General features: G+C 46.3%; 1 protein-coding gene across 4 annotated transcripts in view; it reads right to left on the bottom strand.

The window, feature by feature from the left end:
* The window catches only part of AFAP1 (actin filament associated protein 1), a 112,717-nt gene that overhangs the window by 9,508 nt on the left and 86,253 nt on the right, over nt 1-16,956 (bottom strand). For 2 of the 4 annotated variants that reach the window (XM_077280091.1, XM_077280092.1), the window contains exons 7-13: nt 16,763-16,855; nt 16,376-16,454; nt 8,732-8,884; nt 8,430-8,641; nt 5,621-5,766; nt 3,144-3,261; nt 2,425-2,679 (exon numbers count right to left, since the gene is read on the bottom strand). In XM_077280091.1, coding sequence (XP_077136206.1) covers nt 2,425-2,679; nt 3,144-3,261; nt 5,621-5,766; nt 8,430-8,641; nt 8,732-8,884; nt 16,376-16,454; nt 16,763-16,855 — 1,056 coding nt within the window. The remainder of the gene's footprint in view (nt 1-2,424; nt 2,680-3,143; nt 3,262-5,620; nt 5,767-8,429; nt 8,642-8,731; nt 8,885-16,375; nt 16,455-16,762; nt 16,856-16,956) is intronic. The other 2 variants (XM_077280093.1, XM_077280094.1) reach the window with 1 other exon arrangement.

The following is a 16,956-nucleotide window of genomic DNA, read 5'->3' as shown; positions in this document are numbered from 1 at the left end:
CGGAAATATTTGTTAATGAGGGAATACAAAAGCCTGTAGACAGAAGGCCAGAGTGTATTGAAAATGGGGAGACTATAGAAAAAATACATACTGTATAAACTCGAGTATAAGCCGACCCGAGGCACATAAATTTGCTCCGAAAAACTGGGAAAATATACTGATTCGAGTTTAAGCCTGGAATTCATAGTCCCCTCATCCCTAACCTGGTGTCCATGGCTCCCCGTCCCGTCCTTGTATGCACTGTCCCCTCATCCCTAACCTGGTGTCCATGGCTCCCCGTCCCGTCCTTGTATGCATTGTCCCCTCATCCCTAACCTGGTGTGCAAGGCTCCTCGTCCCATCCTTGTATGCATTGTCCCCTCATCCCTATCCTGGTGTACATGGCTCCCCATCACATCCTTGTAGGCATTGTCCCCTCATCCCCAACCTGGTGTGCAAGGCTCCTCGTCCCATCCTTGTATGCATTGTCCCCTCATCCCTATCCTGGTGTCCATGGCTCCCCGTCCCATCCTTGTAGGCATTGTCCCCTCATCCCCAACCTGGTGTGCATGGCTCCTCGTCACATCCTTGTATGTATTGTCCCCTCATCCCTAACCTGGTGTGCATGGCTCCCCATCCCATCCTTGTATGCATTGTCTCCTCATCCCTAACCTGGTGTCCATGGCTCCCCGTCCCGTCCTTGTATGCATTGTCCCCTCATCCCTAACCTGGTGTCCACGGCTCCCCGTCCCGTCCTTGTATGCACTGTCCCCTCATCCCTATCCTGGTGTGCATGGCTCCCCATCCCATCCTTGTATGCATTGTCCCCTCATCCCTAACCTGGTGTGCATGGCTCCCCGTCCCGTCCTTGTAGGCATTGTCCCCTGATCCCTAACCTGGTGTGCATGGCTCCCCATCCCATCCTTGTATGCACTGTCCCCTCATCCCTATCCTGGTGTGCATGGCTCCCCGTCCCATCCTTGTATGCATTGTCCCCTCATCCCTAACCTGGTGTGCATGGCTCCCCGTCCCATCCTTGTATGCATTGTCCCCTCATCCCTAACCTGGTGTGCATGGCTCCCCGTCCCGTCCTTGTATGCATTGTCCCCTCATCCCTAACCTGGTGTGCATGGCTCCCCGTCCCATCCTTGTATGCATTGTCCCCCTCATGCCTAACCTGGTGTGCATGGCTCCCCGTCCCATCCTTGTATGCATTGTCCCCCTCATGCCTAACCTGGTGTGCATGGCTCCCCGTCCCATCCTTGTATGCATTGTCCCCTCATCCCTAACCTGGTGTGCATGGCTCCCTGTCCCGTCCTTGTATGCATTGTCCCCTCATCCCTAACCTGGTGTGCATGGCTCCCTGTCCCGTCCTTGTATGCATTGTCCCCTCATCCCTATCCTGGTGTGCATGGCTCCCCGTCCCGTCCTTGTATGCAATGTTCTCCCATCGCTGTCCTTGTATGCATGGCTCCTTATCCCCATACTTGTATGCATGGTTCCCATAAAAAAAAAATTAACAACTTCCCTGCACGCCCTCGCTGCATCTCGTTCCAGTGCCAGCAGCTCTTCCGACCGAGAGTGTGCCCGCTCATTAAGGTAATGAATACTCACTCCACACCTATGGGAGTGGAGAGGTGTGAATATTCATTACCTTAATGAGCAGGGACATGTGTTCGCTCAGCTGAAAGAGCTGCTGGCGTCGGAATGAACGGGATGCAACAAGGGTGAGCAGGAAGGTAAGTAGAATTTATTTTTTTACAGCTGCCGGAAGCCGGCGGCTGCAACTGTGCACGCTATAAGAGAAATGAATATTCTTTGGGAAACTTGGCAATAAGTGTGCAGTTTTCCTGCAGCGCCTCCAGGGGGCAAATAAAGCATTACACGATTCTCATTAAACATTCTGGGTGTTCTGTGTAATGCAGGGCAGGACGCGTCCTCCAGAGGGAGAGGTGCTCTTTGTAAAGAGATGAGGACCCTAATCAAAGGCTCTCGAGCCCTCTTGGCTGCATTTGGTAAGATAAGAGAGGAGCAAAGAGACTTGCAGGACCCTCGACCGGAGTCCAGTTCGCATGATGTAATGATGAGGTCACACATGACGTCACACTGTCACCCGGGTGTTTAGGATTTTGGACATTCACGTGCTGGACCCAGAAGTTTGCCATGTAGTACAAAGTAAACTCCAGACCAGGGTGGTGCAAAACTTTGTGCCCATCTCTAAACCCCTAACCCCCCACCATTCCTTCATGCTCCGTTACTCTACCAAGCATTAGTTTGCCAATATAGGGAGAAACGAGAAAAATTAGTTATGAGGATACACATGACTACGAAGAATAAAACCTAGGACGTCACCCAAAAATCATAGCAGGCGTCACCTACCCCGAAGCACGGGCCCCGAGCACGCAGCCGTACACATGCAGACAAGACACAAGGAGCATGCAGTACCTGAGAAGCGGAGCCGGAGGGCGCCCTCCCCAGAGGCGGAGAGTTGTTAGTGACAGGCGGACAGGACAGACTGGATGAGACAGGAGATTTGTAGTGGTTAGGAGAAAGTTTCTCAGAGGAAAACCTATTGGGCTTTTTGTCGGTCGGCAGGTTGCGTGCAAAGATTTTTGGAGATGGTAAGTTATCGTACACATCTGCCTCATCATAGAGCACCTCTTCTCCCTTCTTACAGGAATAGTCCTCGTCCGGCCTCCACTGTAAACACACATAGCTTCACTATTAGGCAGAGGAACATGGAGACGACAGAAGAAAACAAGGGACACACAGTGCACAAAGCCATATGGTCAGCCATCGACCCCAAGACCCCAGATCTGCAGAGAAAGAGGACATTGTCCTGAGAGGGAGACGATAACCAGGGGGTGCAGCTGCCGAAACCTCAGGACATCCCCTGCTGGAGCATTGTGGCACTCATCCAAGGCAATACTCGCAGGGCCAGGTCCTACAGGGCGAGGGCCGGGTCCTGCAAGGCCTCAAGATATTTCTCAACCCCACCCCCCCCCCCCCCCCCCCCCCCCCCCCAATGACAGACCCCACTGATTTATTATGATGTTCATCATTAGGTCAATATTGTTGCATCATTCTTTGGGGGGTAATGGACCCCATAGTGCAAAGTATCTTCAAAAAAGACACCAGAAGATGGACATCTGCCGATTCCTTACCAGTCCATTAATGCACGGCACGTCGTCATAGTGGAGGGCCGCTCCGCTGGGGCAGGAGTAGCCATTTGTGGGGGCTTCACGATAGGGGTTAGTGGATATAACTCTTCTGTTCATGAAACTGAAAAATAGAAAAACCACGACAAGGAAGGAGAAGTGTCATTAAGAGAAGATGATGATGATCACCATGACCCCGAGCTCCGGCCAAGTACATGACTGCGGTCAGTGTGGTAGGGTCACATCGAGCGCCTCGCTTGTCTGTAGACTGATCATAGTATTGCAGATGTTTAGAAAAAATAAATATGATCTACTCCCCCTCCTCAGGTCCAGCACTGACCTCACTCTCTGCAGCCAATCACAGAGCTCAGCGGCTATGAGTGTTTCGGGCAGAGCCACAGAGCTCATAGATTGGCTGCAGCGCTGCTGACGTGGTGACAGAGTTGCAGACACCGGGAGCAGAGGCTTAGCGTGGGACCGAAGGAGCATGAGTGAAGCACAGTTCTCATGGTTTTTTTTAAAACAAATTTGACCCAAGGGACAGGTTTTCTAAAACCGGAAAACCCAATTAAGTGAAAGAGGTTGAGTTGCAATATCAGGCAGAAGCAGATGGTGGCGCCATTTCTAACCCCTGAAGACATATTTAATGTACTTGTGGGCAACCTTTTAAAGGGGTTGTCTACTACTTTTACATTGACGGCCTTCCTTTAGGATAGGTCATCAATGTCTGATTGTCTGGGGTCCGACACTGGCGCCCCCGCTGTTGGCGGCTGGAAATACTCAGTTGTGGAGCTGCTCTGTCTACTTGTAGAGGCCACTGCGGGGCACTGCACACCCGCCTCCTACTCACATCAATATAAGGAGGATGTGCAGCACATGTAAGGCCACGTTCACACGCTCAGTAATTGGTCAGTAAATGCAAAAAAGAGAATCCGCACAACACCACTAGGTGGCGCTGCACAGAAGAGAATCCGCACAACACCACTAGGTGGCGCTGCACAGAAGAGAATCCGCACAACACCACTAGGTGGCGCTGCACAGAAGAGAATCCGCACAACACCACTAGGTGGCGCTGCACAGAAGAGAATCCGCACAACACCACTAGGTGGCGCTGCACAGAAGAGAATCCGCACATCACCAAGTGGCGCTAAGCAGAAGAGAATCCGCACAACACCACTAGGTGGCGCTAAGCAGAAGAGAATCCGCACAACACCACTAGGTGGCACTATGCAGAAGAGAATCCGCACAACACCACTAGGTGGCGCTAAGCAGAAGAGAATCCGCACAACACCACTAGGTGGCGCTAAGCAGAAGAGAATCGGCACAACACCACTAGGTGGCGCTAAGCAGAAGAGAATCCGCACAACACCACTAGGTGGCGCTAAGCAGAAGAGAATCGGCACAACACCACTAGGTGGCGCTAAGCAGAAGAGAAGCAGCAGAACACCACAAGGTTGCGCTAAGCAGAAGAGAATCCGCACAACACCACTAGGTGGCACTGCACAGAAGAGAATCCGCACGACACCACTAGGTGGCACCGTACAGAAGAGTCCGCACAACACTACTAGGTGGCGCTAAGCAGAAGAGAATCTGAACACCACTAGGTGGCACTAAGCAGAAGAGAATCCGCCCAGCACCACTAGGTGGCACTGCACAGAAGAGAATCCGCACAACACCACTAGGTGGCACTGCACAGAAGAGAATCCGCACAACACCACTAGGTGGCACTGCACAGAAGAGAAGCCACACAACACCACTAGGTGGCGCTAAGCAGAAGAGAATCTGAACACCACTAGGTGGCGATAAGCAGAAGAGAATCCGAACACAACTAGGTGGCACTAAGCAGAAGAGAATCCGCACAGCACCACTAGGTGGCGATACGCAGAAGAGAATCCGAACACAACTAGGTGGCACTAAGCAGAAGAGAATCCGCACAGCACCACTAGGTGGCGATACGCAGAAGAGAAAGAATCCGCGCATACGTGTTTGGTTTGGAGATGAATAATTGGGGCAGATGACGGAAATTATCTTCATTTTATCGTGTTGTAATGAAATCAGGAGTGGACACGGTAAAGAAGCCAAACTGTGGTTCTGACCTGCTCGACTGAAGTACACTTAATTAGACCGGACAGAGAAGGAGGATTATAAGAAAACACATCACCTCCAAAGTAACAAGAAGAGACATAAGCAGCTTATAAATGGATAATTAAGGTCGTACTTGGCAACTTCCCACAAAACAGTCATAAAATGTGTACTTTTTAGCTTCAATATATGTGAGAGCATCTTAGGTGAAAAAATACCCAGGCATCAAACACCCATGCGACCCACCACACGCCTCTGCTTGCTGTCAGTGAGTGCAAACATTCCAGATATATATTCTGCCTAAATAGTAGAGCCCATAAGCTGCACTGACACACTGTAACAAACTCCAGCAGCTGCACGGACACCTAGCCCTTGGGTGTGTGTCTGGTCTCTCTCCTTACCAGAAGGACTGCTTCGCTGTCTGGATGACGTTGGCCGTGGTGTCCACATCGATGTAATCGTAGTGCAGAGCTCCGGGATCTGTAGAGGAACCTGTTTCTGCCAGTAAGATTCCTATCCACCTGCCCATGTTTTCTGAAGACGAAGCCTAAGGACAAATACAGGAGCAGTGTTACAAGTGACATCTACATTATCTACTGTATATAGAGGTGTTATCAGTCATTGTACAGGAGGAGGAGGTGAGCTGTGACATCACCTATTGTGAATGGTGGATAATGTGTTATCTACTGTATATAGAGGTGTTATCAGTCATTGTACAGGAGGAGGAGGTGAGCTGTGACATCACCTATTGTGAATGGTGGATCCTGTGTTATCTACTGTATATAGAGGTGTTATCAGTCATTGTACAGGAGGAGGAGGTGAGCTGTGACATCACCTATTGTGAATGGTGGATAATGTGTTATCTACTGTATATAGAGGTGTTATCAGTCATTGTACAGGAGGAGGAGGTGAGCTGTGACATCACCTATTGTGAATGGTGGATCCTGTGTTATCTACTGTATATAGAGGTGTTATCAGTCATTGTACAAGAGGAGGTGAGCTGTGACATCACCTATTGTGAATGGTGGATAATGTGTTATCTACTGTATATAGAGGTGTTATCGGTCATTGTACAGGAGGAGGAGGTGAGCTGTGACCACCTATTGTGAATGGTGGATAATGTGTTATCTACTGTATATAGAGATGTTATCAGTCATTGTTGTACAGGAGGAGGAGGTGAGCTGTGATATCACCTATTGTGAATGATGGATCATGTGTTATCTACTGTATATAGAGATGTTATCAGTCATTGTTGTACAGGAGGAGGAGGTGAGCTGTGACATCTATTGTGAATGGTGGATCCTGTGTTGTATACTGTATATAGAGGTGTTATCAGTCATTGTACAGGAGGAGGTGAGCTGTGACATCACCTATTGTGAATGGTGGATCCTGTGTTATCTACTGTATATATAGGTGTTATGAGTCATTGTAAAGGAGGAGGAGGTGAGCTGTGACATCTATTCTGAATGGTGGATCCTGTATTATCTACTGTATATAGAGGTGTTATCAGACATTGTACAGGAGGAGGAGGTGAGATGTGACATCACCTATTGTGAATGGTGGATCCTGTGTTATCTACTGTATATAGAGGTGTTATCAGTCATTGTACAGGAGGAGGTGGTGAGCTGTGACACCACCTATTGTGAATGGTGGATCCTGTGTTATCTACTGTATATAGAGGTGCTATCAGTCATTGTACAGGAGGAGGTGAGCTGTGACACCACCTATTATGAATGGTGGATCCTGTGTTATCTACTGTATATAGAGGTGCTATCAGTCATTGTACAGGAGGGGGAGGAGGTGAGCTGTGACATCCCCTATTGTAAATGGTGGATCCAGTGTTGTTGACTCATTGTAATCCTGTATGTGATGATGAGACTACTGAAAAGTCTTCTGCACACAAGAGTTATGAGTCTAGAGTATGGACTTCAAAAATCCAATGGAATGGGTGTAAGGTGAGTATAACTGTTTATTATTTTAAAATAAATTTGTAAAATGGTATGTATTTCCATCTCAAATAAAGGAGTTTATTCTGGGTGTTTATCTACTGACAATAAGACTATGTGGTTAGTAATGGATAGGTGTCTTAGATACACCTCTCCATTAGTAATCCGTGGGCTTGATGTCACCAGGCCATACAAAGGTGACATCAACCCCCACAAATATGAACTCCACTTGCCACCACTACAGGGCAAGTGAGAAGAGCCAGGTAAAGAGCCAGAATTTGCGTAACTAATAGATAGGTCATTTCTTGGGCATCTGCGATTCTCTATTTTTAGGCTGTGGGGAAGAGGGAGTGGTGAAAATCCCCTTACCAGCCTGAGAACACAAGCCCCCAGCTCTCTGCTTTAGCTTAGCTGATTGTCAAAAAACGGTGTGGGGACCCCTCTATTCTTGATGACTAGCCATACATACATACATATTGACAGCTGAGGGTTGTAGCACGCAGCTGTCAATTTTGTCATGCTGGTTATCAAAAGTATAAAGACTCAACGTAATTTTTTTAAAATTTATTTACAACGCAGGCGCCAGCTGATGAATACTCCCCATCAGCCACGCCTGCTCTCACTGTTATTAGCGTCAGCAGCCTGTAGGTGATGGGAGTAGTACTCACATCAACTGATGCCTCTGTAACCAGAGGTAAATTTTTACCGCCGGTCACATCTGCTGGCGCTCTGACCGACGATAATAATCTTACCGCAGATCAGAGCAGCTGGTGTTTCTGCCCAAAAGCGCGGGAAACACCCGATGTTCGTGGTGCCGAACCTGAACAGTAACACGGACTTCCTGGAGAAGTCCAAGCCCAAACAGTGAGTGTTCAGTACAGACCCCAAATTTTACTTTTCAGGTTTGTCCATTACTGTTCCTCAGTGTCACTACTCTCAGCTGCTGAATCTCCCACTCCTTGCCTGATTGACAGCTCCCCGTTTTCCCTCCTCCATGCTGCAGAGATCACACACTGCTCAGTATAAGCTGCCGTTGTCAGTCAGGTTGGTGGACGGAGGCTTGGAGACATGAGTTCTCTCCCTCTATAGCTGGACTTCTAAAAAGCTAATTTTTATATCAGGATTATACAGCCAATCTGACATGGAAATTTCACAGTAAATGCATCAGCCTCATCTGGTCTGAAAATCTTTTTAAGCAATGTGTATTGTGAATTCTGGTGACAGATTCCCTTAAATAAACAGCAACCTGTCAAGACAGACATACCTCGAGCACGGCCACCTCCTGTCCGTTCCGGAGAAGACGGAATGTCAGCGGATGCTTAGAGTCGAGTCCTGGGATGACTTCACATCCTCTTAGCGGTATGGACACTATGTGCGTCTTAAGATCTGTCCGGTCTTTATGAAAGATGAGTTTGTGGTCTTTGACCCGGCACCATCGCTCCCGCCACCGGTTGTTGCTCAGGACATTTAGGTAACCTTAGAAGAAGCCGGATTTAAAAAGGTTTAGAGCGGACAACATGGCTGCAGCTTCCTACAATCAGACATCAAGCACGCGGCACGTCTTACCACACGTTGGAACATCTTCTTCTGCCGATGACGTCTGCTCATCTGTACTTGGCTTCTTCTTTCCCAGACCGATTATTTTTGTTATTTTCTTCCCCGTTACTTTGGTTACTGTACCTTTAGCTTCGGCTTTTGTGCCACTTTTCTTCCTTTTTACTGGGAAGGGACAACAAAATATTTAGTGAACTTGTTCTTCTACCTCTGCATATTCTTGAGAAGATATATCAGAAAATCATCAATCTAATGTAAAACGTCCCTCTTATAAATCTAGGACTTGGGATTTACGGTCTCTCCTCGTGGAGACCATCAGAAGGTCTAAGAAAATGGAAAGGCCAGACTTAGCAAATTAGCTCTTCAAGAAGGAAGAATGGAGGTTCTCTAGTGCCGGCTAACTATCCGGTATCCGATGCTAAGGGTCCTGAGAGGCAAGATCCCTCGAAACAGCTGCCTACATACGGTATGTGTCTGTTTACATCTGGAAGACTGGGTTGACTAAATATCATGTGGCTGTGAAGGAACAGATGATTGGCCTCGGGGAGACCAAAACATCCAACACCGCGGAGACACCATCACGTGTTTCTCAACGCAGTGATCCAGAACACTGCCCCCATCCCTTATGGGAAATATGCAAATGCATGTAGGATAGCTGCGGAGACACCATCACGTGTTTCTCAACGCAAGCAGTGATGTTGGATGTTTTGGTCTCCCCGAGGCCAATCATCTGTTCCTTCACAGCCTTTTACTAGGCACTGCTCCTAATAGCCAGATTCCTACTCCACACTGATGAGGGGCAAACACCCCGAAACAGCTGTCTGTGGATGGATACCATGCTTGGCATAGGTGGTTTTCCTGTATTAGATGTTTTCCTTTATTGGATGCTGCCCTTCCCGTGGTTGTTCCTTCCCGGGAAAAGGTCTGGCTATTCACTGCTTGCGTTGAGAAACACGTGATGGTGTCTCCGCAGCTATCCTACATGCATTTGCATATTTCCCATAAGGGATGGGAGCAGTGTTCTGGATCACTGCGTTGAGAAACACGTGATGGTGTCTCCGCGGTGTTGGATGTTTTGGTCTCCCCGAGGCCAATCATCTGTTCCTTCACAGCCTTTTACTAGGCACTGCTCCTAATAGCCAGATTCCTACTCCACACTGATGAGGGGCAAACACCCCGAAACAGGTGTCTGTGGATGGATACCATGCTTGGCATAGGTGGTTTTCCTGTATTGGATGTTTTCCTTTATTGGATGTTGCCCTTCCCGTGGTTGTTCCTTCCCGGGGAAAGGTCTGGCTATTCACTGCTTGCGTTGAGAAACAAGTGATGGTGTCTCCGCAGCTATCCTACATAAACATCATGTGGCATGACTGATTAGGGGGTCATAAATCGACTTATAGGGCAGCTATCTTTAGAAGTTTGAGCTGGATTTCTTCCTCCTGCAGATATTCGTCTTCAAGAAGGAAGAAGGGTGGCTCTCTTCTACCGGCTCTCTAAGATCCTCCCAAACAGCTGTAGGTCTTTACCATTTGGAAGACTGGTTTTGAAAAATATGTTCTAAGGCTCGTTAAAAGGTCATACATTGACACAGGGTAAGTACCTTCAGTAGGAGGCACTACGGAGCTAGAGTTCTTCCTCCTGGAGATTTTCCTTTTCATTAAGTGCCACCTATCTAGCCAACCAGTATCCTGCTCTGCTCCAATGTGAGGCAAGAGTTCCCAAAACAGTTGTCTGCAGATGGATGTCTTCCATTTGGACAACTGCTTTGGCTAAAAATCATGTGGTGTGGCTGGTTAAAGGGTCAACCTTGACTTAAAGGGTAGCTACCAGGGCTGTGTCGGAGTCCATTTTGGTGGAGTCGTAGTCATGGAAATTGAGGAGTCGGAGTTTTGGCTTACCGACTCCACAGCCCTGGTAGCTACCTCCAGTAGGTAGCACAAGGGAATAAGATTTCTTCCTCTTGCAGATCTTTGCGTTCAAAAAGGAAGAAGGGTGGCTCTCTAGTACCAACTATCTAGGATCCCACAAAACAACTGTCTACAGATGGGTGTCACTTCCATTTGGAGGACTGGTTTAGCTAAACATCATGTGGCAAGGCTTAATGTAGGGTCGTACACCGACTGACAGGCTAGCTACCTCCGGTGGTGGCACTAGGGTGTCTCACACTTCTTCCTCTTGAAGATCTCTTTTGTTAATCTAGTAGATGCCCTCTTGACTAGTCCACTATAAGAAAAATAAATGACAGTACCCCGGGGTAGACAGAGTGACCTACAACTCAAGGAATTAAAGTGCATGAGCCACCATTAGAGCTATGGGTTCGGTTAAATAATAACATTATGACAGATAATGGAAGGTGTAAAATACAGTATACAGATGGGATCTGCCAGACTCAAAAAGCACAATAAGCCTCGTTTCTCCAGGGGCTTTCTTCCAAAATCCCCAAAATTGAAGGTATATGCAAGGGGCATGCCATAAATGTCTTGTATATGTCTTGTGGTGCATTCTGTCCTCCCACACTAGCCATGAGAACTTGGGAACTGCCCTAATGATGCCCAAATCATCTTTTGCTCCCAAGTGAAGCCATAATGGGATTGTGGGGCGATGGGTTCAGAAGTGCGATTTAAGGGTGAATTCAGACATTTGTTGTGAAATACGGTCTCCGGCTGAAGGTCTCCTGACCCAAACTTGATAAGCCTCATAGGCCTATAGGAGGCTGCCAAGATCAGGTGGGGAGACCCATGGCCGGCCTGTATATCACAGACATCAAGATTCACCGCAAAGGCAATTTCCAATTTAAAAAAATTGGTCCAAGTTGATATAGACGGATGAGGCCATTGGCTGCAGCAATCATGGGTAATCAGTCATCGACAAAATCAATGCCAGACAGTCCAGAGGACTGACATTATTTCTAATTACATTGCACCTTTTCAAAATTGTGAGTAAACAACTTTGTTTCAAGCATGTGATGCTCGTTCTAACTCACCTGTAGCAAGTAACAGGTTTGAGCAATATGAAAATCACACCTGAAACTGCAACCAGATAATAAGGGGAGAAGTTGACTCAATCTTTGCATTGTGAGTCTGTGTGTGCCACACTAAGCATGGAGAACAGAAAAAGGAGAAGATAATGGTCTGAGGACATGAGAACCCAAATTGTTGAACACTATCAACAATCTCAAGGTTACAAGCTCATCATCTCCAGAGATCTTGATGTTCCTTTGCCCATGGTGTGCAACATAATCAAGAAGTTTACAACCCATGGCACTGTAGCGAATCTCCCTGGACGTGGACGGCAGAGAAAAATTGATGAAAGGTTGCAGCGCAGGATAGTCCGGAGGCTGGATAAAGCAGCAACAATCAAGGTTTAAAGAAATTCAAATGGTCCTACAGTCTCAGGGGCATCAGTGCCAGCGCGAACGATCCGTCAACATTATTGGGGGTTTTGTGTGAAATTATGGCCAATTTGCCTTCTCTCCTAAACTTTTTTGTGTTGTTCCAATACACACAAGGAAATAATAAAACGTTGAACAATTTCAAGGGTGCCAACACTTTCGGTTATAACGGTGTATGACAATAGTAATAGTAATTTACTGGGAATTCGAAGAGGAAGAACAAGAGGAACAAACTAATATTTCTTAAAGAACCTAAAAAATAGATGTTCTAAATTCATTTCATGGGCAACGCAGGCGTTTACCAAAATCGACAGGTCGGCAGAGCCAGTAATTCCTCTTTACCCACATGAGATGCACATACACCTGTAATCACAGGGCAAACACATGGCCACAACACAAAAAACACACAACTGCGGGGTCAATACAAATGATGAAAAACAAAATAAAATTAGACAGTAGTGTGCCGCCAGCAATGCCGCACTCCAGAGGAATGTCTGTGACCGGCTCGTCTTGGCTCCTTCTGTATTACCATGCAGGAAGAATGACACCATGTCACATTCATTGTGATTAATGGGGGCCATGATGGTGACCACAACGAACACTAACCAGGACAGACTGAATCTACTGATGACATGCTATTATTATACACTGTATGTATTTACAACTAAAAGGAACATTTACATTTCGACAATTACTAATGACCAATTATTGAAATCCATCACTGTAGTTGGGAAGATGAAGAGAGGTCGGGCTCATAATTTCCGCTTCAGAGGTGGGTGATTGATGGGGCTAAAGTCAGGACTCTGTGGGGCCAAAAAGTCTTAATCATGTGCTTCCACACCAAACACCCCCAACCATGTCTCTACGGACCTTTCTCCATGCACTGGGCACAGTCATGAGGAACAGAAAAGGGCCTGCCCCAAATTTATAGGATTCTGCCTCCTGCTTGTGATAACTTTCTCTCAGCTTTGTCAGTTTTTTCAAGCAGGTGGCAGGGGAGCAGTTTGCAGGAGCACAACATACAATACACTTTAAAATCTACACACAGCACAGACAGATAATGTAGACACGCAGTATGCATCAAGGGATTTTTATACTTGCAGCCAATCACTTACTATATCCCTGCATTCTTATATGACATTTTCAGCTCCATGGAGAACATGCAGTCTAGATGGCTATTATTTGAACATGTTCTGAATCGATCACGGGAAGTTATGTCTGCAGCATAGCAGATTACAAATCTATACTAAAAATATCTTCATGACAAAGGAAAAAACACCAGGAACAAGAAAGGTAGAAGTGTGGCTATGAGAAGTGGTAAATGCAAATAATATAAAAAATAAAAAAAATATATGTATTAGAAGGGCACCAAGGTTGAATTTAGAGTTATGAGGAGAGGTGCAGTCTTTTTTCGTAACCCAAAATTCGCGCTCACTATGGACGGGAGTTAAGGGCAATTTCTGCTGACTACATAATGGTAGTGCCCTTTAAACTCTGGCAGGCCATTACTTCATACTACAGATACATTAAGGATACAGTGATGGTGGTGTAACTGCGACATAAGGATGACATATCATCCATCGATGGGTCACTGATGGGTCTTTAATTTGAGTCTCTCCCATTAATGTTCCACCACAATCTGACATATAAATGGATGCGGTGACGGCGGACAATGCAACATTCATTTCCGAGGAGCCTGTAACCGCTCTGCTGTCTGCTCCCGAGGCCATACTTCTGCCTCTGAGAAGATAAGGCCGGGTGTTTGCCGATTTGACAGCAACAGGATTAAGGACAGCAGGAAATCAATAGGGAACCCTCTGAGATCCGTTCTAAGGTAGCAGCAATTGTACGGCTTAAGAGAGATGAAAAATTCAATCAGTGGCGTAACCGACTGGAAAAGAAGAAGTATTTAAGGGGTTTTCTGGCTTCAGAAAACATCTGTCCCCCAGCTTTTGTTTTTATAAAAAGAAACTGCCCTTTGCTCACCCTCCAAGGGTCCAGCGCTGAGTCTCCACCACCGATTTCTGTGATTCTTAATGTCTGCAGAGCTGCAAGTCGACAACTCCAAGAGGCTCGTGTTATCAACTCAAGTGGAGCCGCTGAACTCAATTATTACTGTAGCTGCAGCGCTGTCAAAGTGACATCAGCGCTGCAGACAATTACAGACACCGGGAGCAGCGGTGGAGACTCAACTCTGGACCCTGGGAGGGTGAGGAAGACCCAGTTGTTTGGCGGTGGGTACCGGATGTCGGTGAAATGAAAAACCTATCCTTAAGATATGCCCTCAGTATGGAAAACCCCTTTAATTCATATAACTGGGTTCTCAACAAAGCAGGGCGCACGAGGATGTGAATAGGTGATTGTCATCCCTTTTAAAGTTTAATTCCCCCATACATATTAGAGAAGAGACAGACCACCGTGGTGCTATATGAGGGGCCAGTCAATAACAATGTATTTGGGGGGCCTACAAGCCCTCCCTGACAGATGATGGGAGACTAGGCATGAGGTGACTGACAGCGGATGACTACCTTCTCCCCAATGTAACACACGCACACTGCCAAGCTGAACATGTATGTGTACGGGGGCATCGGGACTGATTGTGATCGGCCAATGGCAGGGGGATCTGTCACCAGATTTCATACTTCAAACTGCACACATTATAAAATAGATGTCTTAGACCTGATGGTCTTGATGTATTTACTTACTGAAAATGTATTGCTGCAAAACTTTTCCCTGCCTGAGCGTTTTATGGAACTAAGAGGATTCATAAAAGGTTGATCTCAATATCGGGATTATACATCCTTTTTGGAGGTGGATTTTCAACGTAATTATACCAGCCTCATCAGGTCTAAGAAATCCATTTAATAATGTAATGCAGTTTGTATGGTGAAATCTGGCTAAAGATCCCCTTCCATTTACAAATTATGCAACTAAGTTATCATATGTCATCAATGATTTTCAATACGGTAACCAGTTCTGATATTCCGTAATCTAGTTCCGAGTTCCATGGCTAATGGTAATTAGGAAACCACCACCCCCAGGACTGGCCGGAGGAGGAGGTCAGACATGCGGGAACCTCAGGGTTATACATCAGCTCCCGTCAGGAAGTCAATGCTCCGTAAAGAATAACAGTAGGAGAAAGTATACAGCTGTAAGGATGCCGGGTGGTCTACACAGAGGAGATAAGGGGAAGCCATCTCCTATAAATCACCACAATGCATACATTCTTATAGCGTGGCCAAAAAAACAAAAGGACTACATGCTTTACATGTGAATTTTCTTTTTTTTTCAAGGAGGCCAACTAGGACTTGAAAAAATAATGGCCAAAAATATCTGATTGGTGGGTGTCCGCTCTACTGAGGAGCATGTACCATTCAGTGGCTTTTACTAAATCCCCAATCATAAGCTACGAAGCCCTGACCTGGCCGCTGGACCGGGGTTCTGAAAACTGATTCGCTCATCTCTAATGTATACTGTTATCAGCCATTCAGGCTGGGGAAAGGTTACTAATATTCTTCAATGACACAAAATGAAGGAGATCAACTGATCTCCAGGGTGGCAACTTTAAAGGGAATCGGTCAGTGTAAGAATCTCCTGAGCCGCCTATATGGGCATGTAGGTCATAGGAAGCTGAATAAAACGACACCTTGATATCTGTGATCCGATGTCTTATTCCAGAGAAATCCATGTTTTCATGACTATGTAAATGAGCGGTTAGGATCTATGGGCGGGACACTAATCTTTTATTTTAAACTTGAAGGGGTGTTATCAGTGTGAGACATGTAATGACTGATCGGCTGCTCTCCTGATCTACAAGTCTCACACTGGTAACTCCTCCTTTCCTTTAAAGTAACCTCTGGAGGCCGATTCTCAAGGAGATCTATGTCCGGCCCATAGATCTTAACAGCTCATTTACATATTAAGAAAAATGTGGATATCTCTGGAATAAGACATTGGATCACAGATATCAAGGTATCATTTTATTCGTCTTTCTATGATCTGCATGTCCATATAGATGGCTTAGGAGGGTTGATCCTACTGACAGACTCCCTTTAAGAGAAGAGACTGTTAGGATGAAATTATAGATATGGACAGGACCTATATAAAGACAAAGCCAGGCTACACTGAAACAGACTGCGTTACATGGGTAAATCTACCGATTGGTCTCTCTGTCCTTGATATCGGTCAATCTCTGTGCCTAGCACTGTCCAATGTGAGCACACGTGTCCCTTTAAGCTTATGAGGTGATAAAATTATGTACATACCGGGCTCCTTGCCATTGACCGCTGCTGTGCCATTCTCCACATTACACTCTCCATCTGAGCTTGGCCTCTCTGTCAATTTCTGAGTGAAAGAAAGCAGAAAATGTATATATAAAGGCGCCTGCAATCAGCTTATTTACTACTCCAGATCTGCACCCACATGGTTTATACAATTCTGTCTGCCTGCTGCCACCACTAGAGGGAGCTCACTATGTAGACTGCTTGCACTTGGCTTCTAAGCTCCCCCTAGTGGTGGCTGCATGCAGGGATTGTCCTTTCTAAACAAGTTCTGCAGATAGGAGAATTTAATTTTCACCGTACAACCCCCTTTAAAATGTTATTCCCCAGAAACATTACGAATATAATAAAATCAGATTATAAATTAAATACCTTTTCTATTTCCGTCTTTGGCACGGGAGAACTTGAAGAGTGTCCATCTGAGTCCACAGTCCCACCGAAACTACTACATGCTTCTTTCATCACCTGCAACAAAAGGAAAATAAAGGAGACATTATATATTATCTGATATTTGGAGACCTAAGAAACAACATATTTACTACATTTAATTAACTTTTCTATCAATA

This window comes from Ranitomeya variabilis, chromosome 1 (genome assembly GCF_051348905.1).
Source record: "Ranitomeya variabilis isolate aRanVar5 chromosome 1, aRanVar5.hap1, whole genome shotgun sequence".
NCBI classification, from domain to species: domain Eukaryota; kingdom Metazoa; phylum Chordata; class Amphibia; order Anura; family Dendrobatidae; genus Ranitomeya; species Ranitomeya variabilis.
This window is presented reverse-complemented; position numbering and strand designations above follow the sequence as displayed.